We start from the raw sequence: 26,201 nt of genomic DNA on the forward strand, positions 1-26,201 counted from the left end.
GCTGCGCTTTGAGCGCGCCCCTTTCATCAGGCAGGAGCACGCCCTGTGGCTGCCGTGGGGCCGCTTTTTCGTCATGGACACGGTGGTGATGCGTCACGAGGAGAACGACATCCCCAGCTGCGACCTCAGCAGTTTCGCCCGGCCCGGCCCCGTCGTGTCGCCGGCGCCGCTCACCGCCTTCGCCGGCTCCTGCGGCGAGCGGGGGACGGTGGTGCCCGAAATCCAGGTGACTCAGCGTACACTCGGCTTCTCCGGCGAATGATTCATTCCGCGCGTGTGCCAGACTCCGAGGACTATTCATCAAGCGTAATAGTCACCGCTCTGATCTTTGTCTCGCTCGCGTAATTGCTCTTCTTGCCAACTTGGCCCGTTTCCAACGCGCTGAGCTCGGATAATTGCGCGCGATCACAACGCCGTTCAACAATCCGGTTGATATTTTACAGCGAAATCAGCATGAGTAATTTGCAAGTAAGTAATTTGCAAGTACTTTGAGTAGCCTCATTTTCGAACGATAAGACGCGCCGAGAAAATTTGAACAGAAAATCTATTTTTGTCACGTTTTGGCCACACCGGACCGTAAGCTGCAGTAATATAAGATATGTACGCAAAAAGATGGTACATGGAAGTTTTTTTTTCAAAACTTGTTTCTTCAAACTTCGTGGGTACAGAAATATCTTCCCTGCATGTATCACAATAAAAGCAGAACCAACGTATTTTCCACTTAACACTAATACTGTTAGAATACTGCACAAACACAACAGGAACGTGCCTGATTTGGTTTACTAGTAAAGAGTTCACCCTAGTGGCGAGTAGCAATAACTGCAGATCCGCCGCACTGGACGATAGCAAAAAATAACGGCTTAGAATCTGAAATTTACAGTACGGAACTCAAGCTAACGGCAGCAAAAAGTGTTTCCTTCCCAAACAACATGGACGTCGTTGCTTCTGTATTTTAAAATCTTGGCAGTTTGTCTTAATTTGAGTGTCAGATTTGACTCATCATTGACGTCAACAACAAAATGTTGCCCTCAAATCAATTTCAATTGCTGATTATGCTAATCTGCAAACACTTAATTACGCTGATATTTTACGACATCTGCTGGTAGCAATTAACGGTAGCTACGCTGCTAGCAGTGTTAGCCGGTAGCAGAAGTAAACTACCCCATATAGGTCGGTTGCAAAGGCAATGACTCAACCGGCAAAGTTGCCGTTCCTCCTGATAACTTTTTAAACAAACTTGACAATGGTTGGTTTACGTTTTCTTCATGTGAAGTTATTGAGCTGAGTTCTCAACAATGTCAAGAAGAAGTGATCATAGAAAAAAAATTGTGGAAAAACATAAGCGAGACGTGTGTGTAGTCCACTTGGCAAAAGCTTAGCGCGTCTGCATTATGTACAACGCCGAACCCGAAAAAGTCGATGCCAGCCAAGGCCGCTTAAATAATTTCTAAGCAGTGGACCTCTGTTCATGAAAAGATTGCAGAAACTGCTAAAAAATAATGAAAGTGACCCCCCCCCCCCAAAAAAAAGGTTAAGTTCAATGAAAAAATATTTGCATTACAAATGTTACCATTTTGTAGATTGATCCTGTTGGTGTCTGGCAAAATTGAACAACTAACAGCGCAAGCCACGCGCTCCTATAGATCCATTTTGTTCCCGCAATCACGTAAGAACCCTCACAAGGCCAAACACAACTGGAATATAAATACATAACTGTCTTACGGACCGAGGCTGAATAGATTGAAAAAAATATATACTGTCGCGGAAAGGGCCCCGGTTGAAAGATTGTTGAAGAAGCTTTGTTGATGGAAACAAAGTTCCTCACCAACGTTTTGCACCGATGCTACGAACTTTCTCGGTCGGTCTCACTGCACGCGATTTGGTCTGGACAACTCGCATAGTTGTCGAACTCCAGTCCTCGAGGGCCGGTATCCTGCAGGTTTTCTGGTTTTCTCTCTTAAACACACCTGTTTAGGATCATTTTCAAGTTCCCCCAGAACTTACTAATGAGCTAATCATTTGAATCAGGTGTGTTGAGGAGAGAAAAACGGAAAACCTGCAGGATACCGGCCCTCGAGGACTGGAGTTCCACACCTATGAAAAGTCTCCATTTACCGCATTTTTCGGACTATAAGGCGCACCGGTATATAAGCCGCAGCAGCAAAATATGAGCAAAAAATGGAATTTTTTTTGCCACGGACTATAAGCCGCATGTAATAACATCAGATCTTTACGCAAAAACATGTTTAATGAAGTTTATCGTTTTTTTAGTTATTGAATTTTTTTATAATCGTCTGCCGACAGCAACATCCTCTCTTTAACAGACTAAACATAGTCTCAACATATTTATAGAAAATCGATAAATGGATGGATATCTGTTAAATAGCAGTTCAAAATCAAAATCAATACTTCAATAGCACCTTTTTTTTATCTCCTTTTGTTTGATAGTAATTTTAGTGAACATAATAACTCATTCTACTTCATTCGTATGCAATCATAAATACATCAATAAAATCACATATACTGTGTACTGTACATAAAATGTACACGTCACAAATTCACCCTAAATTTGATACATTTTCTTATTAATTTAGACATAAATATATATTTTTTTAATAATATTTTGTTTTGACAGATACACGCATTTGCTTGCTGGTGGCGAGCAAAAAAAAAAAAAAACTCAATAAACTCAAAAAAACAAATAAAACAAAACACAGATAAGCCGCACTGGACTATAAGCCGCAGGGCTCAAAACATGAGAAAAAAGATGCGCCTTTTGGTAGTTGAAAATGGCGACGAAACTTAGTACTGCGGGACGTGTTTCCGTTGACCTCTTTTCCGCACAAAGCGGCCATGGCGCGCACGTGACTTTATGTCCAACAGGCGTCTCTTTGCCCTTTTCTAATTATCTGGTCTCCCGCGTCGCCTCCTAAGATTTATGGCGTATCGGCGAATTCGGTCCGAGTTTATTTATAGCCCCCGCATCATCTCGCCGCTTCTTTCGAGGGCCACTCTTTGCTCCTCTGTCCTCGCGAGGGCGAATTTGAATCGATGGCCCTCCGAGCGAAGCCGGCGCTGACTGACGTGTCCTCTGACCGGCGTTACGGCGGGTCGCTGTTTTAATTGTTGCGCTATATCTTACCAAAGCAAAAAAAAAACGGGCTGGGCAGGGGTGACTTAATTAGAGCAGAGCGGAATAAACCGGCGCTCGTTGACCTTTCGCCGCAACGCGAACGGCAAGCCCACGCGCGCGCGGGTCTCCTCCCGGCCCGTTCTTACGACTCCATATATTACCCGGCCGTGTAAGCGGCGAGCCCAAGGGCAACGCGGCGGCGCCATGGCGGCATCAAGACAGCGGGACGGAACGCCGGTAATGAAGGACGTTTCTGTTATTAAATCGATGGAGAAAACTATTCAGTGCGCAGTAATGAAGAAATCCTTCACCGGCTCGCCTATGATGCCACGCTATAATTGTCCTCCTATTGATGTTTCAGCTCCATAGATCTGGTCGGAGGAAAGGTTATGAATAATATGCGACAGTCTATACTGGTCAGCTGCCAGAAGGGAAGACGAATGGACGTTGAGTGTGAAATAAAAGGGCGTATGGATTTAAAATGAGGTAGGGCCGGAACCAGGCCTGGAGTCATTCGAGTTCCTCGGTTCCAAAAAAAGAAAACACCAGGTGTGTTTTTGTCTCGCCTCAAATACCTGTCAAAAAAACGTAAAACGTACGCAGTGAGAAGGCCAACTTCAAAATAAACCTTATTAACTAAGGAATATAGAAACACGATTGCCTTGGGATGCTCTTATTCTGAAGTTGTTCCCGTTAGCATGTGACGGCTAATGAGTCTGTGTTGTCAATTTTCCGTCAGAGACGGACAGCAAAATGTTGATTGATTTTTGATTGGAGACAGCTCGACACAGTTGCTGTTACTACCGATCACTTTTTTTTAACAAACTACAGATCACTTTTTTTTAACAAATAAGGCTGACGCAAATTTTCTGTGTTAGCTAGCAATATTGATTCCGTGGTTCTGATATCACCGAAGAGGAAAATAATATCCCGCTAAGCAGAGTTTAACCCTCGTGCACACATTTTGCAAACGATACACGACATTTTTTTGCTAATTTTGTCAATGTTTTTAAAGGCGTATTAATGATTTATTTATGATTTTTTGTCCTTCAACCACTCAAATTCTTCAATGTCATCAGTTCTACCCATACATAAGTAGGTGAAATTTATTAACACCCACAAAAAAATGCTATGGTCTGTCTTTGTAGCCTGTGAAGTGACGATGACATTTTAACTGGTCTCTAACGCCACCTACTGTCTTGAGGTGAAACAACAAAGAATTTTCTGTTTGCTGGCATATTTTGACTGCCACTCAGCGGAATGTTGCAAAAATCGCAGGAAAATCCAAGTTCATAACTCCTATATAAACGCATGTCAAAAATTGTAATTCTAATGGTGTTATATGGTCCAAAATTTGGACTGTGATTATTTTGGTACACAAAATCTCCTACGTCCCGCTGCAATCGCATAGAAATGTCAAAATCAATTTTGAAATTTTACATGTTTTAATCATCTGCTGAAATTTTCAGCTCCCTAGTGTTTTATTCCTATTGATTCTTTTATGATATCTTAAAAAAAAAAATCAAATGAATTTACGTTAATGTACGTTAATTGCCACGTTCGTTGAATTTTTGCCCCACCGTAGACACTGCAGGAAGAAATTCCCATTCCGGGTACGGACATGAAGCTGGGCTACTTGAGCAGCAGGACGGCGGGTTACAAATCCATCCTGAGGGTGACGATGACCCACGTCACCATCCCGTTCAACCTGATGAAGGTGCACCTCATGGTGGCGGTGGAAGGCCGTCTCTTCAGGAAGTGGTTCCCAGCGGGGCCCAACCTCCTCTACGAATTCGTGTGGGATAAGACGGATGTCTACGGCCAGAAGGTCTACGGCCTGTCCGAAGCCTTTGGTCAGTGGAGAATCATACCTTTTTTTTACCTACTTTATACGTATTAAAATATACGGTATAATTTTACGTGAATTTAAAATGAATTGGAAATTTTTGCTGGGAATTGTATGTTGAAAATGGGTACTAAGGTGAGTTAAAACTGCTTTGAATTTCAAATGGAAATCTTGACATGAATATGTTTTGTTGCATGCGTTATTATAGGAATTTTTTTGGGGTGGTAATTTTAATGGTGACAATGTTGAATTTTTTTGCAAGTTTGGGCAAAGTTAGGCAAGAAATTTGTTTCCCAGGTAGATTGAAGGAGGTGAATATTATGAATTTTATTTGGGAATGATGTGAATATGTTATGCGGAATATTCCGTTTGGAATGAATTTGTGGGTGAGAAATGTTGGACTCCTGGGAAAACTGGGACTATTTTAAATGAGAACAACTGTAGCTCTGCAAGGTGTCGCATTTGGAATGATGTGCGTCGTATGATTTATGTGGATGTACACATAACATCGTAATTTCCCAAATATTAGACACACCTGTGTATAGGGCACACCCTTAATTTTAGGGTCAAATTCTGGTATTTTCTCCATTATCGTGTTAAGGACGCAAGAGTTTTGCGACAATGTAAAAACTATAGCAAAACAGAATACAGTTAATTGTAGATTCTTCATATTTTCTTTTGTTCATATCCGTAAATAATATTTTTGTTGCAGGTAAGTGTGTTTCGGATTTCACACATCGTGAGCGGTCAGTGAACGTTGAATGCGCTCCGAGCAGTTTTTCCTTTTCCTAGCGACGTAGCTTGAGTTCATATTGCCATAAGTACCATAAGTTGCATCCCTGTTTCATCGTTTATGATCATGTGTATATGCCAAAAGACCACAATTAATAAATGTAGTAAATGGAAGACCTTTCCGTGTTCTCTCACATACCTTGCCGGAGAGCTGGAGACATCATCTTAACAGGATCTCGGTTTTAGGACTATTCCTGCGCGTGAACAAGGATGGACTCGGACGTTGGTTCAGTCTGCTCGCTTCTCTGATTGAAAATGCTGCAGTAACAAGCGCTCATACTTTGTTTTGAAGGAAAAAAATGTGCGTCTTATATTTGAGGAATTACGGTAAACGCTTCCCGGCGAAAATCTCACCTGCCTATACAAACATTTTGATAGCCACATTTTGACCCAGGCACGGATTGTTTCCTTTATTTCCTATGAGACAAATCAGCGGTTGACCTTCCGCTATATTGGGAGAATAACTCTTATGCTACATAAACAATTTTATAAGCAATTAGAGGAGGCCCAGCGGGAAACAAGGCGGTCGGTCACGTCTTCTTTTGAGTCTTTCCAGTCCGGGTTGTCACGCGCTAACCTCACTTTGTTGTTTTAGTGTCTGTGGGCTTTGAGTATGAATCATGCCCGGACCTGATCTTGTGGGAGAAGAGGACGGCCGTTCTTCAGGGGTACGAGAGCTCCGCCTCCAAACTGGGCGGCTGGACCGTCGACAAGCACCACGCTTTGAATATACAGAGCGGTGAGTCAAGGTTGAAATCCCTTGCGCGGTCTTCTATTCTGGATTGGGGATTCCGCGTATTGCGGGGAACAATAAAACGCGTTTCAAATGATTATGCATATGGGATTTTAGATATATCAGCAATTGAGGTTTTTTTTCCCGTTCTGAAATCACTATTGTTAATTTGAGACAGGTTTGATTGTTAGTCTCCCAGTTTAGCCTGAAGGTGATCGTTCCTCAAGATTCAACACTGTTCACTAGAAGGTGAAATGAGCCCTTAAGTAATTTGTGTTAACAGAGTGGGGAGGGGGGAAATGCCCGAGGCGTTTTTTTTTTTTTTCTACCTCGTTTGTTTGGTGTACACTGTCAGAAAGAAGTCAGGCTAACTGCGTCAACGGCTTTTTATTCTGTTCGTAAAAGCGATAAAACGACTTCAAAATAAAGCTTACCTTTACAGATAACATATGGACATCAGTGCTTTGGTCCACTTTTATTTTGAAGTACATCCCATGTCGCGTTCCATCACAGACGTTAGCATAAGCATGTCGACTTAAAGTCAAGTTGAATTGTTAATTATGCTAATTAAGGATGCTTAAAAAATATTTAATTACACTGACATCTTATTACACACTGCCGCGCTTCCAAGATTAGCCGCTAGCTGCAAGAAAAGCAGTCAGCAGCGCTAGATGCTAGCAGCTAGCAGCACTCAACTGCCCCATTTAGTGGGTATTTAGTGTCACAGTTGCTGTTCCTACTGATCACTTTTCAACAAAACAGATTGAGTTAAACGTGCTGTTTTACCCAACAAAAACTGCTACTGTGGTTTTGATGTAGTCAAAAAAAAATTGAGACTTTTTGTCGAGTGTCGCTTGTCGAAAAATGGGTCATTTAACCCCATTGTGTCAATTGTGCCGAACCCTTTTGAGCCATTGTTCTAGAAACATCTAACAAAAAGCATTAAAAAAATAACATGAGGAGGCGAAAAATTACTATAGATTGTCAAAGTAGGTAGAGCATAAGTGGAAAACTCCAGTCCTCGAAAGCCGGTATCCTGCATGTTTTCAAACCTTCTCTCTTAAACACAATGTTTTCAAATGATTAGGATCATTTTCAAGCTTCTGTAGATCTTGCTAATAAGCTAATCATTTAACTCGGGGTGAGAGAAAATCGGAAAACATGCAGGATACCGTCCCTCAAGGACTGGAGTTTGGCACCTATTTTTCTACCTGGTTTGACAATCTATAGTCATTTTTAGCCTCCTAGTGTTTGTTTGTTTGTTTGTTTGTTTGTTTGGTGGTCGACACCAATGAGGTAGCGGTTCCCAGAAACAAAAACGGTTTAACTGAATACCGGATTAGTGGACAGAATTTTCAGCAGGACATCCAAAATATTCAACAGCTGCAGCCTTGCCGTCTCACCAATCGCACCATAAACCGTCATCTTTTCTCACCGTTGCGACACGCGCTTTCGACTACCCTTCACTGTCAGTTCCCGCTGTCCGTTTTTTTCTCCGCCTCCATCCAAGGGGTCAATTTTTTCATTTCTGCCAAATGACTCTTGAAAAGTGGATGAAGAGAGAAGAGAGTTCCGGCCAGTCACCTGTCACGAGCGTGGGCCTCATCGGAGGAGATGAAGCGTGCTGATAGGAAAAGTGCTCGGGAAGCTTTGATCCATCATCACGCCGAGTCCAAACGCGCCGTCCGGAGGAGGAGGGCGGGAAAAGCCGCCGCCGGATTCCGCGAGACGTAGCCCGGCCCGCCCTCCCCGTCGCTTCTTCGTCTCCGCCGTGTCATCGTTTTTAGAATCGAGCCTAATTTAATTGGCCGCGGACCGCTCGTGGAAGCCACCGGCAGATTTAATCACGCCCTGGGAAAAGACGCTTGGCTGATCTTCGCTGATAAGACCAAACGTTGCTCCGCCCGGCCCGAGCGCGTCGCCGAGTACCGGTTGGAAGCCGGAGACGCATGCGGCGCAAACAGGAGCTTATAGATCCAACTCAAAAAGCCTCTCCGCGTCGTGTCATCGTAAACTTCCTTAGAGATTATCGGTAATGTAAACTCAGATTTCATAGCCAAGAAAATGAGTCATCGAGGCCTCCCCTAAATGTTTGTGGAATCGCCGATATTAATAGTTTGAACCATAACGTCTTCCCAAACACATGCCCCCAAATGCGGTATGTCGCTCTAACTCATTCAGTGCCACGGATGAGAAATCTCGTCTTTGAAAATAATTGTGTGCCATTGACGGAATTGTCAAATGCACTTTGTTGTTTTATTTTTGTTATTGTTGTTTTTTTAACCCTCGTGCGTACATGGTACCAATGTGGGACTTTTTTTTGCTGATTTCTTTGTGAAATCAGTTGAAATTTCACGCTAATTATATAATCATGTTAAAGTTCAAAATAAAACCTTGCCGCAAATTCTAAACTGTTGCAGGTTGGCGTACTAAATAATTACAACGCATATGTTCATGGGTACCATTTTGGACATACCCACACTCATTATAAGCCACGTCTTTTTCGATGGATTTTATACCTATATATTATTGCATTTCCTGCGATTTATGAACCAAGCGGTGGTTGAGATTTCTTGAAATTTCTCGAATGACTTGTGTGTAACACTTTAAAACAGTAGGTGCCGCCAAACACCACTTGATTTGTTTAGCGCCAACATATTTGTAGAAATGGATAAATGGATGACTTTTTCAAGATAACACCAACAGAATACTGCTAGTTAAATAGCAGTTCATATAATAAATAATATTTCCGTAGCATACATCCGATCAATACTTGCGTAGCATCTCCTTCTGTCAAACCGGGTATCACCTTTGACAAAATTAGACTCCATTCTGAGAGTGACATGAACGCGTCCCTCACCAGGCATCCTTCACAAGGGCAACGGGGAGAACATCTTCATCTCGCAGCAGCCGCCCGTCATCGGCAGCGTCATGGGCAACGGGCGGCGCCGCAGCATCTCCTGCCCCAGCTGCAACGGAATGGCCGACGGTAACAAGCTTCTGGCGCCCGTGGCTCTGGCGTGCGGTTCTGACGGGAGCCTCTACGTGGGCGACTTCAACTACGTGCGACGGATCTACGCCACGGGGAATGTGACCAGTGTCCTGGAACTTAGGTAACGGGAAATTCTTTTTTGTCATTTGGACTTTTCCCGTTGTTCAAGAAGCTCTCTTAAGATGTTTTTTTTAACTTATTTTTGCAAGCTTTGTCTCGCTTTTTTTTTTAATACCTTATTTACTGCCGACAGTTAAAATGGATCTTCGAAGTTCGTAGTAGTCAATGAGTTAACTGCCGTCCCATGACTTTTGCAAATGGTCCCCGTACCAATCTGCGCACCGATGGTCGGATCGCTGTCATAAAACACGGCGGTCGATCGAGATGGACGTAAATGTCCTCAAGGCGCAAGACGGACGGCCTTCTCCACTTTCTGCACCTGTATCGGTTTAAACCCAATTGTCTTGTCTTCTAGGAACCAATCAATGTCTTTGTTAATGTCTTCCCACATGAGCTTTGGGAGATACAACGTTCTGTTTGATTAATTCCACCAACTAACAACTGTTTCTATAAACCCATCTCGACCAACAACTAACATTTATTGTGTGTCTTCTGCCCTATGTCTGCTACTCTTGGCAGAAATAAAGACTTCCGCCACAGGTAAGACAAAGAGGACCTAAAAAAATTATTCTCTTCCTTTTCCTGCCTGTGAACCTTTGAACCCAATTCAGACCCTGGCTTCAAAGTGATTATACTGGAGCTAGTCTGCCTGGGGTACTGTCATCTTGCTACAGCTGATACCACTCCATTTTTTAGGCGGTTTTCATCTTGCACACGCTGTTACATTGCATCTGCGCCTCCTGCTTCTGTGGCTGGCTAATTAGGGCTTCCTCAAATATGCGACAAAGCGGTGCAGTAATATGGACCGAGGACGGTACATGACACACCCTGATTTTTGGAATGATAAGGGCCATTAGTTTTCGCATACGTTATCCGTATTTTATATTCCCCACAACTTATTTGACATGCAACTCCGACCATATAGTTAACCCGATTCGCTTGATTCGAATTTCAACACGTTTCAAGAGTTCACAACATGAGGGCTAGTAATTTTCTCATTGTATAATTCAGTTTACACAAAATTCTAAACATATCCAAAAATTGTCTATTCATTCCCAATGGGGTTTGCTGAACCGTAAAGGTTATCGTTCATTTCAACGGCTTATTCACCATTCCACATTTATATTCTAGCGTTGTACAGTAGTTCTCAAGCTCGGTCTTGGTTTTCAGACAGGTGGCGGGACCGTTTTTTTTAAGGGTCTCGTCTCAGAATCGAATCAACACACACATTTATATATATAGTGTGTGTGTATAGTCACAGTGGCCTATTGACAAAAGTGGATAAAAAGTGGACGTCCCGCATGGGATAGATTTCCCATAGCTAAGCATTTCTCGTGGATGTTGTCCCCATTATAACTGACATAAGCTCTCAGCGCAGTGCGGGAACCAGCACGTAATTCATTCCACTTAAAGGTAGGGACGCCTCAGGTGGCGGCGAGACAGAGCCGCCGGCAGATACGGCGCGTCTCAGGCCAAAGAGCTCCTGATTGATTTCCCATCACGGGGTCACGACTTCAGCCGGCGAACATGTGGTCAAACGGAGAATGAAAAGCCGAGTCCTGGCGGTCACTGGCCCCCATTTAGAGGAGGGAGAAAAAAATGTATAGCACAATAGCAAACACCCGGGGACTCTCGATTGACTTTTCTGTCTGTCTCAGCGAGTGTCCTTTCCCAAATATCTTTTTTTTTCAATGAAAAATAATGACCCAAAGGTGCAGTCCGCCTTTCAGCGACTTGATGTGTTGCTTTCCAGGTATTCCCGATGTGACTCGCGGTCTCAAAATGGCGGGAAAAGAAGGAGTACTTTAAACCCCTTTGCAATATCGTGTCCATAGTTTGGACAAATTCTTCCACGTTCTACCGGCCGTATTTTAGCCAAGTGAAGGCACACTCCTGCTTTTATGATAAGTAGTCGTGCCATGTTGAACTTTGCCATTTTGTCACCATCTGGGTCAAATTTCAGCTCACAGCTCATTATTTATCGTAAAGAAACAGTAGCCTTAACTCATTCAATCCCAAAAACATATATTTACGTTTTTTAAGACTCCAGATATCCTATTTCAGTTACTTATTTTTTGCTAGCCTTTAGCTAAAAGTGTCTTTTCAAATTAAGAGCAAATTAACTGGAACGCGAATCATGTCAAATTGTATCATAGTGCCTCCTTTGCCGATCATTGTATTCCTTTATTACACATTGTATATTAACTGAGTGTGTGGATTGAGAGCCTGCAGGGTTCAGCCCCATTCGAGCCATAAAAAAAAAGATGGTTACTCAGTAAGTAAGTAAGTTACCGCTATGAATGTGATTCCAAAGTTTAATAAATCGGACAAGAACAGCACAGCGCTTTGTTTTAAGCCTTTTAATGTTTTAGAAATATGTTCCAGAAATACGCTCTACCCATTCGGGGCCACTTGTCTGTAAAAAGTGGGTACACATTGAAAAAAAGATTGAGAACTACTGGACTAGTCCGTTCAACCCCTAATATATATTTAATAAATGCCACGGGCCGCTAGAAAACGAGTGGTGAGCCAAAAATGGCCCGAGGGCCGTAGCTTGGACATCTAGTCACAACCCCCTATCTCTGTCCCACGTCGCCATGGTAACCAAAATTCTGCAGTTTCCCCCCAGTAGAGGGTCTTGATAGCGACCTTCAGGTTAATGCGGCACGCTTTTCGTATTTTAATACGTGACATGTTCTAATGCGTGCAGCGCGGCGTTGGACTAGGACAAGCATCTCCTCAGCGCGCCAGCCTAAAATAGCCCAATCACGTCCCTTTGTTCTTGCCGGCGCATTTGCATGATAAAAAGGAGATTTATTCAGGGAGGGGAAAAAAAACAGCGTGCGTCGGGATATAACGGGTGAAATCCCGCCGTGGGTGCGCGAGCCGCGCATGCCGATGCGGGACTGAAGGGAGGTGGCCCGTCTCACCCCGCGTTCATGTTCATTGACCCCCCGCTAAGGATGTCCCCCGGCGCCCTCCCCTGATTTCTGCGCCAGCATGCGGCAAAATCCAATTATCTCCTACAAACTAGATGTTGTCGGCGAATATGGATGGCCAGCGGGAGCTCAAGGTCACCCAATAACGCTTCCCGGTTTTAAAAGCGGCTGCTCTACATACGCCCCTGGTGCTGATAAGCTATCAGCTGATTGCAGAATCCCGTTATTGAGGCCGGATACCGACCTACTCCACCGCAGATTTTATTTTTTTCCTTCACCGCTTACCTGATTTTCGACGCGGTCGGCGGGCTCCACGTCAGCCGTTGGTTGAAGGTCATTTGTCAAATGAAATCAGCTGACAATCCCAACAGGGCCTCGCCTTGTTGTGGCATTCCAAGAAAGGGGGGAAAAAAAATAGTAAGCCATGAAAGAACCCTCAAGGTTAAAGAGTGGAGATTGGCTCTTAATCCACTCTGAATGACGGGCAGCTGACAGCCGTCTCTGTAATGCTTATCGGGGCCCGCCGAGGGCCCGATAAACTTGGGTTATCTTTGGAGTGGACGCTAATGACTACCTTGCTAAAATGCACCCACGTTGCTGTTTTTCGAGTGCACGTAAGGACAAAATGTGAGGCTAAACGCGTTGGCTCGCGTTCGACATCGCGCTAGTTTACACTAAACTCCATTCGCAAACGCTAAGTAGGTGGCGGAATAAATTTCGGTATATGCGTTTGTGTTCAATTCATTCATTCGGAACCCGCCTCTTTTAGACCCTCTTACGAACATCTCCAGTTACGAAAAATTCAGGTTACGAGACACCTCATCGGAAAAAAACTGTCTATTACGAAAAAAAGTCATGATACGAAATACAGTGGTATCTCTACTTACGAACATCTCTAGTTTTGAAAAATTCATGTTACCAGGTGCCTCATCGGAAAAATGCTGTCTATTACGAAAAAAAAAGTAATGACACGAAATACAGTGGTATCTCTGCTTATGAACATCTCTAGTTACGAAAAATTCAGGTTACGAGACACCTCATCGGAAAAATACTGTCTATTATGAAAAAAAGTAATGATACGAAATACAGTGGGAAATCTACTTACGAACATCTCTAGTTCTGAAAAATTTGGGTTGCGAGATGCCGCATCGAAAAAATACTGTCTCTATTACGAAAAAAAAATCAGAAAGGCTAAACTTGTTGCTTTATCATAATGGAATACAGTGTTGCCTCTACTTACGAATAATGAATTTCCTCTGAAACATTTTGTCTGTTTTTACGAAAATAAATCCAGGATACGCAAGGTGAAAATTCTGGTGTATACCATATAATGAGACATAAAACGGTACCACTACCTACGAACATCTCTGGTTACGAAAAATTCAGGTTACCAAATACCTTGTCTCCTGTTGCGAAAGAAAATTCAGGATAACAAAAGGCAAAAATTTTTGTATATAAATGAGAGACACAGGTATGATATTTTTCCGGCTGAAAATGGCTAAATAAGCGTCTTATCTTTCAAACTTTTTTGCGAATCGTTCTCCACGTCTTTTCCTTGTTTTGCCAGCATCATTTGGATTGAACTGATGTCAAATTGCTTTGGCTGTTTGTGAATTTGTTTTTGGTCCAAATAAGTGGAAACAAGGGAATCTACTGTTTGCGATAGTCGTAACTGGGTCGCTTACACAGCGTTGTAATTTTAATATGGCTGAAAAACTACGGGTCATGCAAAGTTGTCATCATTAACATTTCTCTCCAGTGAACGCTTCCAACACCTTGCGTACCATTAAAACAATTTGCGAGCTGCGCTGAGATCTTCTCATAAACAATTGTGGGGACAGGCTTTCCAACTAAGCCGCATGTATTGTTTTTTTTTCTTGTCGTATTTTATCTGCTTTCATTTAATCCTATCGTCCCGTTTTTCCGTCCCGCATTGAATGTAAATGGAATTTTCCAGTCCGTTCCATGTGGTTTTCGTTGATGTCTTTGCGGTCTCGGCCAACAGCAACAGCCCGGCGCACAAGTATTACTTGGCCAGCAGCCCGGTGAACGGCGCCGTGTACCTGTCGGACACCAGCAGCCGCAAGGTGTTCAAGGTCAAGTCGCTCAACGCGCCCAAGGACGTGGCAAAGAATCTGGAACTGGTGGCCGGAACCGGGGACCAGTGCCTGCCCTATGACGACGCCCGCTGCGGGGAGGGAGGCAAGGCCTCCGAGGCCACGCTCACCAACCCTCGAGGTAACCTATGTCGTATGCTAACGGTTAGCGCCTAGATTGTGTCACGTGATTGCTTTTATCTGAAGAAAATTTATCCGTTAGCCGCATAAGCTAGGTTTCGACGCACAGATGCGCATTTTTATAGTGACCGTATTCTAACCCACGATAATTACCGTGACGGGATGTCCTAGAGGGCGAATGTCAGTCATGTGTCAGTTGGCCTGTTGCAACTAAGAGCAATTCACGTAAGCTGAGGTTGTTACGGCGTTATTTTCCATAAAAGAATCAAGCGGACTGAACCGACGTCCGAGTCCGTCCTTGTTCGCACACAGGAATATGACTAAAACCGAGAGGTTATGATATCTCTAGCTGTTTCAATTTAGATTACGCCGGGTAGAGAACACGGAAAGGTATTTTTAGCAATTAGCATCTACACATCATAAACTCGGTGAAACGCGGATGCTGCGCCGCTAATTACCGTCACCGGATGTGCTAGAGCAGGGGTGTCAAACACATTTTTATCGTGGGCTGCATTGTAGTTCTAATTTCTGTCAGAGGACCGGAATAAATTTTAAGTGTGTTTGTCACAAACTTACCTAGTTTTGAAATCGGAGACTGTAAAACCTGCCCAAAAGGGAACAAAGAAATTGTTGGGGATATTTTTCCAGGCGTCAAATCAGCATTTTGCGGGCCACATAAAATGATGTGGCGGGCCTTGGCTTTGACACCCGTGTGCTAAGGTAGGATGTTTAGCAGCCAGTTTCTATTGCAGCTAACAGCAGCTCATGTTAGCTGCATTATTTTCCATAAAAGAAGCGAGCAAACTGACCCAATGTCCGAGTTCATCCTCAAAAAAAATTGACGAAAACCGAGAGGATCACGTAAAAGTTATGATATCTCCGTCTGATTCAATTATGAGTGCACCGGAACATTTAATAATTGCGGTCTTTTGTCGTATAAACAGACAATTGTACTTTATTACCGAAACTAATAATACTGAGGACAAAATAATCTCCTCAATAGATGTTGGTACAGGTGCAAACGATGTTAAGACTTGATTATTTTGATGATTTTCATGGTTCTCTATATTTGGACGAGGCGTTGAGTCATTTGATCACGCGCACGCCGTTTTTCTTCCCTGCCGGCATGACAGCGTGATTCATACGTGCTGAAATCTCGCTGGCGGAGAAGAAGTGTTGAAAACAAAACACACACACACACACGCGCGCACAAAGGTTTTCTGGAAAACAAGCGGCCATGTCGCAGATGCTGAAATATTGTGACAGGCTGGCAACGTACACACGGAACAAAGCGTCGGCGCTCACGCCGCCTTCTTATTTGTCGTTGTCTGTTACGGGCAAAGAGGAAGTGGAGATGTCACAAAAATATGTCAAGATATAGTTTTTAAATACATGTAGAAATTCTATATATATATTAAAAAAAAAGTCCCTTTCTTTAAATCATGATCAAAACACTTTCAAGAGAACTGTACCCAATTGGTAATTGGGTGAGTATTATTATTATATGTAGTATTAGTAACAGTACGGTCTGTAATAAAAAAATGATATTATACATATTGTATATTTACAAATAAATTAATAATAATTATTATTATTATTGTTGCTGTTATTGGTTTTATTATTATGGCATTACTGATCTCTATAGTGTAGCTTTATAAAAGTTTGATCATTATTATTATGGCATATTTTAAGGTGATATTTTTATTCCCTACAACAATTATTATTATTATTTATAGTTGTTTTTGTAGTAGTAGTCGTTGCAATTTTACTGTCTCTAATCCAAATTTTGTTCCATCAAACTATTTTATGAATTATATTATTCATATTATACTCTTTATTATTCACATTATTGTTATTATTATTATTATTATTATTATTATTATTATTATTATTATTATTATTATTATTATTATTATTATTATTATGTCATGACATATATTAGGCTCACAAAAGTGATAATAATGATAATTAATATTATATGTTGTATTATATTTAATTTTTTAAAATAATTATATATATATATATATATATATATATATATATATATATATATATATATATATATATATATATATATATTATATATTATTATATATATTTTTTATATGTATATGTTGTATTATATTTAATTTTTTAAAATAATTATATATATATATATATATATATATATATATATATATATATATATATATATATATATATATATATTTTTTTTTTTTTTTTTTTTTTTTTTACTGTTATAAGTGCTCTGGAGTACCTTGTAAGCAATTGTGATGCGACACCTCAAGGTTATCGCGTTGCGCCTCATCTTTTTTTTTTTTTTTCCAGGCATCACGGTGGATAAATACGGCATAATCTTCTTTGTGGACGGCACCATGATTCGGCGGGTGGACCAGAACGGCATCATCTCCACCCTCCTGGGCTTCAACGACCTCACCTCGGCTCGACCCCTCAGCTGCGATTCCGTCATGGACATCTCTCAGGTAGCGCCCGAGCGCGCCCAAGCGCGCCCGCCCACCTGAGCGGAATTAGCAGATGATGCGTGTTGACCTATAGGATGAGCTTGAACTTTAATCCCGCGGGCTCACACGTACGCAGCGCACATACGCTCACGTCTTAGCGCCCCGGGCAAGGACGCCGAAACGCTAGCCGGGCCAGGTCTTGGACTGAAACCGTGCCCTTGCGTAAGTGTGCACCCCCCCGAGTGGGATGTGAAATAATTTTTTCTTCCAATTACCCAAACAGTGTCCTGTGCCATCTGTGTCTTATTTATTCAACTTTCGAATCTCCATTAGTATTCCTAATTTAATTCAGCACCTCCAAAAGATAGATCGTGTAACATCTGTTTTATTTTTGGCTCGTCTGCCGGAAAATTTTCCCAGTGGCGCTAGCAAGCATCCGTGTAAAAGTATAGCAAAATGAAGACTTACTATAATATAATTTAGCCATGAACTGATTCATCTTCCAATTTATTTGCTCTTAATTTGAAAAGAAAATTGTATTAATTCCTGTGATTTGAAAAGAAAAATGTACTATTCCTGTCACGGGACACTTTTATCTAAATTATTAGATTAGCTAATACCGGCAGACACTGTTAAAATCTCACCTACCCCCAAGGGTACTAGTACACAAGACAGTAGTTCATGCACACAAATTATTTGCACGCACAAATTAGGAATAATTGTTCAATTTGAGGCAGGCACCATTTTTTTTCTTTTGAAGTGAATTTGTTCGCACAAGATACCAGTTCACGTATAGAAGTTAAAATGTGCGCTCAAGATAATTTGTGCGCACAAATTAGTCGTAATTATTCCACTTGAGGCAGATGCCACTTTGTTTTCGTTCTTTTAAAGTTAATTTGTTCGCACAAGGTACCCGATCATGTTCACAAGTTAATTTTTGCGCACGAGATAGTAGTTCATGCAGACAGATTATTTGTGCGCGCAAAGTAGAAGCAATTGTAAATTTCGAGGCAGACACCGCTTTTTTTTTTGTGCTTTCAAATTCCATTTTTTCGCACCAAATACCAATTCATGTACACTAGTTAACTTATGCGCACAAGAAAGTAAGTAGTTCATGCACACAAATTATTTGCGCCCACAAGTGAGTTGTAATATTCAATTTGAGGCACGCACCACTTTGTTTTGTTCTTTTAAAGTTCATTTGTTTGCACAAGATACAAGCTGGTGTACACAAGTTAATTTGTGTGCACAAGATAATAGTTCACGTCCACAAGTTAATTTGTGCACACAAGATAGTAGTTCATGCAGACAGATTATTTGTGCGCGCAAAGTAGAAGCAATTGTTAATTTCGAGGCAGACACCGCTTTTTTTTGTGCTTCCAAATTCCATTTTTTCGCACCAAATACCAATTCATGTACACTAGTTAACTTATGCGCACAAGAAAGTAAGTAGTTCATGCACACAAATTATTTGTGCGCACAAGTTAGTTGTAATTATTCAATTTGAGGCTTTGTTTTGTTCTTTTAAAGTTCATTTGTTTGCACAAGATACAAGCTGGTGTACACAAGTTAATTTGTGTGCACAAGATAGTAGTTCACGTCCACAAGTTAATTTGTGCACACAAGATAATAGTTCATGCACATATTTCAATTTGTGCGCACAAGATAGAAATGCATGCACACAAATGATTTGTGTCGCAATTATTAAATTCGAGACGGGCCGCTTTCTTTTTAATCTTTTATGGTTAACCTTTTTGTGCACAAGATACTAGTTGCCGGTGACGTGCCATTTTTTGAAGCTAGCGCATAGCGCAAGCGCCGCCGACAGACTGTCAGCGAGGGCTCGGAGCTCTGCAAACATGACAAACGGCCTGCGAGGCTCCCGCAAAAGCGCTCAGCGGCTAAAAAGCCGCCATTAAAAATTCATGCGGGTGGGCCAAGCCCTCACTTAACATCAGCGCTTCTCTGGAGGAGCCTCGTACATTATTACCTCCAAACGCCACGGGATGATGTCGTCCCCGCGAATCAGCCGCGCCTGCGAATTTTCGGACACGTTTGCGTGTCACGGAATGTAATCGATGAACGTGAATTGTTAAATGAATTGACGACCGTTATGAGAATTGATTAGTCACTTAGTGATGTTTGAAGGAGGAATCAATATTATATGTTCTATAGGCCCCGACATAGAGAATAAAAACGTTGAGGTTGACTTCCCCGTGAACTTCCAATTTCAAAGGAAATCTTCGATTTTCCAAGAGGACGAGCTCTCGAGCCCGCTAAAGCGCCTCTCGCTTGTTGAAACTGGTTTTAGCGGCTCCTTTTTGGCTTAAAAGGTGCTTTGCCGGCCCCCCCGCCGGTTTCAGACTTTAAGCAGAGTCAAACGGAATGGTATTTACAGCTTCCGCCACGGCGGCGCCGTTAGATTTACTTTCAGAACGGGAACTTGAAATGATGACATTTCACTCGTCTGCCAGCGGACGTCATGCTGCTGCCAGTAAAGAGGGGACGTGATTGCTACTCGACAGTGTCCTGGAGTAAAAATGACAGGTTTTTCTTGTTTTTTTTTTTTTTGCTGGATTTTTTTAGTATTTTTTAGTCGTTGCCGTGTATGTTTTTCTTTGGGGTGATCAGCAGGTCAAGGCGCATTTGCATTAAAAACGCGACACACTTGTTTATTTTATTGTTAGACTACTGCACAAACACAATAGTAACATGCCCGGGTTGCTTTTACTGGTGGAGAGTGCCTCCTGTTGGTGAGTGAGTAAATTAGCAGTTTAAACTCAAAATCTATGCTTGGATAGCATATTCTTCTTCTGTTTACTTGGAGATTGCCCTCTGGTGGCTAGTAAAAAAGCTGCAGATAAACCATGCCGGACTATAAGCCACAAACATGCTCGCTCATTCAAAAACGAATATTTTCAACATAACACAGACACACTTTTTGAATTGTATCGCTAGAATACTGCACCAACACAGGAGTAACATGCCTGGTTGTGTCTATTAATGGAGAGTGCCTCCTGTATGTAAATAAATTAGCAGTTTAAACTCAAAATCTATGCTTGGATAGCATCTTCTTCTTTTGTTTACTTGGAGATTGCCCTCTAGTGGCTAGTAAAAAAGCTGCAGATAAACCATGCCAGACTATAAGCCACAAACATGCTCAAAAATGCTCGCTCATTCAAAAACGAATATTTTCAACATAACACAGACACACTTTTTGAATTGTATTGCTAGAATACTGCACCAAAACAAGAGTAACATGCCCGGTTGCGTTTATTAGTGGAGAGTGCCCCCTGTATGTGAATTAAATAGCAGTTTAAACTCAAAAGAAATGCTTGGATAGCATCTTCTTCTTCTGTTTACTTGGAGATTGCCCTCTAGTGGATAGTAAATAGATAAACCGCGCCAGACTATAAGCCGCAAACATGCTCAAACACGCTTGCTCGTTCAGAAACGAAAATGGCACCAACATAATTTCGACGTAACACAGACACACTTTTTAGGTTGTATTGCTAGAATACTGCACCAACACAAGAGTAACTTGCCTGGTTTGCTTTTATTAGTGGAGAGTGAGCCCCGGTGGCTTGTAAAATAGTAGTTCAAATAGTTCAATAGATCATTTGTTTACCGGAAGATTGCCCTCTGGTGGCTGGTAAAAAAGCCGCAGATAAGCCGCACTGAACAACAAGCCGCAAGGTTCAAAGCGTGAGAAAAAAGTAGCGGTTTATTATCTGAAATTTCCGCTAATTAAAGCACGATTCATTCGAAAGAGTTTGTAGTTTTTTGGCCTCGTAGAAATTCAAGTGGAAATCGCGTATCCTCGTGAATAACAACCTCGAGTGGAGTCTTTCATCAATTTGAACCAAGTTCTAAATTTGGGGACTTCACTTGGACTGGAGTCAAGTCATGTGACAGGGGTTACATCATATTTGACACAAGCGCTGTGAAAACCCTTCCCAGAGTGGGAGAAAAAAAAAAAAAAAAAAAAAAAAGCTCCTCACGGCACTCCGCCTCATGCAATATTTAACCGGCAGTGTTGACAAGAAATTGGTTTTAAGGAATTGAAAGCGGGCCTCCCCGAAGTAAATGCGTTTTGTGAACGCCGCGGGGCCCGTCCGTGTCGTGGGCGGCCCCCGGCTACGCTTCGTTATGGGGGGGGGGGGCTCCTCCCTTGTGAGAGCCCCGCGTTTTTTTCAATCAAAAGGCGGACAAGTGCAGCACTCGAGCCGGCCAAAAAGCGTGACCAATAACGGCGGAGAGTCAGAGACGCCATTTTTTTTTTTTTTTTATGTCGCCCACTCCCCCGTCGGCCGTCAAATGATGAAATTGGCTAAAAGAGCGGGAAGAGATAAAGGTGGAATATGCCGCGCAATTTTCTACTTGAAAGCGGATAACAAGCGCTCCGGTCTATTTAGTGTTGTTACACAGCATGCCATGTGGCAAGCGTTTCAAAAACAAAACAATATATGTCTTTTTTTTTTTTCAAGCTCATGCGACATGGCGACACGGGCTTGATTGCCATATGATAAAAAATGCTATTATGATGTCATTTTTCTGTATATTTAATATAAATATATTTAGACTATACATATATATAAAAAATACCCAACTTTAATATAAAAAGTAGGTGTGTGTGTGTGTGTGTGTGTGTGTGTGTATATATATATATATATATATATATATATATTTTTTTTTTTTTTTTTTTTTTATATTATATTATATATATTTTTATATTATATATATACGTATATATATAATATACGTATATATATATATATATATATATATATATATATATATATATATATATCTACATATTAATAAAAAAAAAAATTTTCAAGTTCAAATCCAAATAAAATAAATCCAAGTCAACTAATGTATAAATATTAAAATATCATTTTATTATTTCTGTCACTAACTCTTGAATGTCAAAAAATGTTGCTCATAATTTTAAATGTTTTAATTAACTTTTTATGACTTAGTTGTGAATCAACTCATATAAGATCCAAATAATATAAACTGTATCAATATCTCAATTTTCATTACGCCTTTTTTGTGCGAAAAAAAATATAAATAATTATAATAAAAAATATATCAATATAAAGAATATATAAACATAACAAATATAACAAATATTATATATATATATATTTTTTGTGCGAAAAAATATAAATAATTATAATAAAAAGAATAAATCAATATAAAATAAATATAAACAAAAATGATCATAAATATTATAAAATATAAAATAAATATAATAAAAATATATCTATAAATATTTAATGATTGTTGATTGAATAAAAATCAAGTGTGACTACGGTACTCAGCCTTTGTTTGATCTGGTTTTCTTCTGGCACCTGAAGAAAATGAACTCGTGTCATTCCAGCGTCGAATAACGCCGGCTTTTGTTTCAAGTTCCAAAAGGGTGGAAACGTACTTTTTCTTTTTTATTGTTAATCAATGCTTTTGTCCCATCATCCGTATTAAAAAAAAAAAAAAAAAAAAAACTAGAGAAGCGTACCTGTTAACAAAAGGGATTTGAATCAATGTCCTTTTGAAATCCGCCACTTGATGATCGGCGCTTAAGAAAAACGAGGCGACGACGAGCGCGAAGGGCCCGCGCCGTCCTCAGCGGGACAATGGGAGCTAATTGAGAAGGGCCGAGGCCTTCCGGCGCATTCCGCCTTTTTCCGTCTCCCTCCCGCCAGCCGAACGGCGGGCGGAGGTGACGGGGATGCGGCGTTTCCTTTTCTTGAAAAATGTCCGCGCTTTATCTGATCGTTATCACTCCTCGCGTTGGCCTTTTTCCAGCGATTGATGACTATCTTTGGATCATGCCGGAGAAAGGGCGCCTTTCCGCTCTTTACAGTACACTTGGCACCGCTTTCGTCCTTATCGGATGATTTTTTTTTTTTTTTTTTTTCCGAAGGGAATCTATGAGATAACTCCAGTCGTTACAGGTAGATTTCGCTTATTCTTCATTTGCGGGGTCCCTTCTACAAAAAACACAATGCGATTACGCAAGTCGTTTTATGACCGTCGGTCATGTCCCTGGGAAAAAATAATGGAATTTCTGCTGGAAAAATGTCGAATTTTTGTCAGCAATTGGAATTTTTTGGATTGAGTAAAATACTAGTCATGAATTTTTGGCGCACGTTGAAATCGGTGAATAAGTGACAAAATAGTGGTGAATCGGTACAATATATGCATTTGTGATATTTTTCAGGGATGAAAAAAACAAATGAAAATTCAGTTGGAAATTTTGAATTTTTTGGGGTATGTGTAAAGGTGTAAATTGTTACAGGCCACTAAAAAAACGTGCCACAAAGTTTGGATAGAGCTCCCTTAAACAGTTTTGCGCCAATTTAAACGAAGCTAAATCGCCTAACTCCTGTGGTACAAGTAGCCTTGTTGACAAGTTTAAATGTCTTTTTTGTAATTTTGTCACGGGCCACTGAAAAATACTCGACGGGCCACAAATAGCCCACGAACCGTTGTTTGGATAGCACCGCCTTAAATGGTTCTGCGTCAAATTAAACGAAGCTAAATCGGCTAACTCCCGCAGTACAGGAAGCCTTGGTGAAAAGTTTAAATGTCTTTTTAGTAATTGGGGTCACAGGCCACTGAAAAATGCATGGTGGGCCGCAAACGGCCCGCGGCCCGTAGTTTGGACACCCCTTTTATGAAAGGTCATGCTGTAAATTAAACGAAGCAAAACTGGCTAAATCTCATGGTACAAGTAGCCTTGGTGACAAATTTAAATGTCAATTTTAGTAACTGGCCCCTGAAAAATATATGTCGGGCCACAAATGACCCCTGGGCTGTAGCTTGGACACCCAAGGCTCAAGCGGTTCCGGAGAAAACTCATCGTAGCTAAACCTGCTATGTTCCGCGGTAGAAGTAGCTCCACCGAGCTAAATCCCAGGACGTTTTTTTCGTCCCCGGCAGGTTCGTCTGGAGTGGCCGACGGACCTCGCGGCGAGCCCCCTGGACAACTCGCTTTACGTCCTGGACAACAACGTGGTCCTCCAGATCTCGGAGAACCACCAAGTGCGAATCGTGGCGGGCAGGCCCATGCACTGCCAAGTTCCCGGCATGGACCACTTCCTCATGAGCAAGGTGGCCGTCCACGCCACCCTGGAGTCGGCCAACGCGCTGGCCGTGTCCCACACGGGCGTGCTGTACATCGCCGAGTCGGACGAGAAGAAGATCAACCGGGTGCGGCGGGTGTCCGCCGACGGCGAGATCTCCCTGGTGGCGGGGGCGCCCAGCGGCTGCGACTGCAAGAACGACGCCAACTGCGACTGCTACTCGGGCGACGAGGGCTACGCCAAGGACGCCAAGCTCAACGCGCCGTCCTCCTTGGCCGTGTGTCCGGACGGCGAGCTTTACATCGCCGACCTGGGCAACATCCGCATCCGCTACGTGCGCAGGAACAAGCCCTACCTCAGCCCGCTCAACGTGTACGAGGTGTCGTCGCCCATCAGCGACGAGCTCTACCTCTTCGACGCCAACGGCAGCCACGTCTTCACCCAGAGCCTGACCACCGGCGACCACCTTTACAACCTGACCTACGCCGGAGCGGGGCGGCTCAGCACCGTCACCGACAAGAACAGGAACGTGCTGACCGTCAGGCGGGACACCACCGGGATGCCCCTGTGGATCATGACGCCCGACGGACAGACCTTCTGGTTCACCATGGGCACCAACGACGCCCTGAAAAGCGTGGCGGCCCAGGGCCAGGTGCTGGCCGTCATGACCTATCACGGGAGCTCCGGGCTGCTCGCCACCAAGACCGACGAGAACGGCTGGACCACCTTCTTTGAGTGAGTGCCCCCCTTGGGATTTTGCATAGGGTCTCGTCAGGGTTTTATGATTCACGCGGCTAATTGCGATTATATGCGTTTACTAAGCGAGCCGAAGGGTCAAACTGCATTTACGAGACGTGGGCGAAAACCGACAACGGATGTTAACAAATGTCGCAGGAAATTTTACGCTTCATCATCATCTTCGTAGTCCATTTTAGTAAGTAAAGTCGGCTTTTCACTTGGAGTGTTCCAAACCGGTTCCATTTCGTTAACTTCAACAGGACTGTTTTGTTCCTCTTCTCGATCTTCTGAAGCGTTTCATTTTTGTTTATTTTCTGGCTCTTTATTACCTGATTGTGTAGTATTTGACTTGTAACTGATACTAAAAAAAACTTGCCGAGTTTATGACGAGATCCTGCAGACGAACTCTCACGACAATTAAATCTCGAGTAAAAACGAGACATTGTGACCTGTAAGAGAAAAACAAAGAACGGCCGATGAAAAATGTGAGCAAGTTTTGCTGAGTAGAAGCGAAAATGGACGATGAAAAATATTTTGATGTCAAAAAAATGATGCATCCAATGGACCTACGTTGATTTGAAAGTATGCGTCTAGGACGCAGGGACGCAGGCAAACGAGAACACTGGTAACGGAACGTCTCCGTTAAAAAAGATTAGCCCTTTCATATTATTGGTAAAAAAAATCTTTGGATGTGGAGTTTATCGTAAAATGAGACTTTCGTATCCCAAAGTATTGACTGTTTTCTGAGCCTTGAAAAAAAGTCCTTTAGCGCAAAGCAAATTCGGCGCTAAACTGCTAAATCCCTCCCTCACGTAGTCTGTTCACCCGCTTTAGGTTCGGGATAGAGTTTTGCGTTTTGGGGCCACCTCCGCTGCCCGTCGAGCCGTTTATCTTCAGCGTGCAACCTCCCGTCTCCAACGCGTTGCCGCGAACATCGCTCGGTGGGCAAGAGCGCCGCGACTACAAACCTAATCCCATTTCCGTTATCGTATAAAACAGGATTAGCGCCTGCTATGGAGCCGTCCTCATCTGCTCTCTGGCATGTAACGACACGCCGTATATGCTCATCAGAGAAGCCGGGGGCGCGTTTGAGCGCCCGATTCCCTTTTCCCCGCGTC

General features: G+C 42.3%; 1 protein-coding gene across 9 annotated transcripts in view; it reads left to right on the plus strand.

Annotated features, from left to right (window-relative positions):
• The window catches only part of tenm4 (teneurin transmembrane protein 4), a 185,784-nt gene that overhangs the window by 127,639 nt on the left and 31,944 nt on the right, over positions 1 to 26,201 (plus strand). For 6 of the 9 annotated variants that reach the window (XM_088427927.1, XM_088427919.1, XM_088427922.1 and 3 more), the window contains 8 exons: positions 1 to 226; positions 4,719 to 4,986; positions 6,367 to 6,510; positions 9,368 to 9,617; positions 10,136 to 10,156; positions 14,561 to 14,793; positions 17,121 to 17,275; positions 24,203 to 25,080. The exon at positions 1 to 226 is cut by the window's left edge and continues 36 nt beyond it. In XM_088427927.1, the coding sequence (XP_088284053.1) occupies positions 1 to 226; positions 4,719 to 4,986; positions 6,367 to 6,510; positions 9,368 to 9,617; positions 10,136 to 10,156; positions 14,561 to 14,793; positions 17,121 to 17,275; positions 24,203 to 25,080 (2,175 nt within the window). The remainder of the gene's footprint in view (positions 227 to 4,718; positions 4,987 to 6,366; positions 6,511 to 9,367; positions 9,618 to 10,135; positions 10,157 to 14,560; positions 14,794 to 17,120; positions 17,276 to 24,202; positions 25,081 to 26,201) is intronic. The other 3 variants (XM_088427920.1, XM_088427923.1, XM_088427928.1) reach the window with 1 other exon arrangement.

This window comes from Hippichthys cyanospilos, chromosome 11, assembly GCF_059441005.1.
Source record: "Hippichthys cyanospilos isolate Australia breed blue-spotted pipefish chromosome 11, RoL_Hcya_1.0, whole genome shotgun sequence".
In the NCBI taxonomy this organism is placed as follows: Eukaryota; Metazoa; Chordata; class Actinopteri; order Syngnathiformes; family Syngnathidae; genus Hippichthys; species Hippichthys cyanospilos.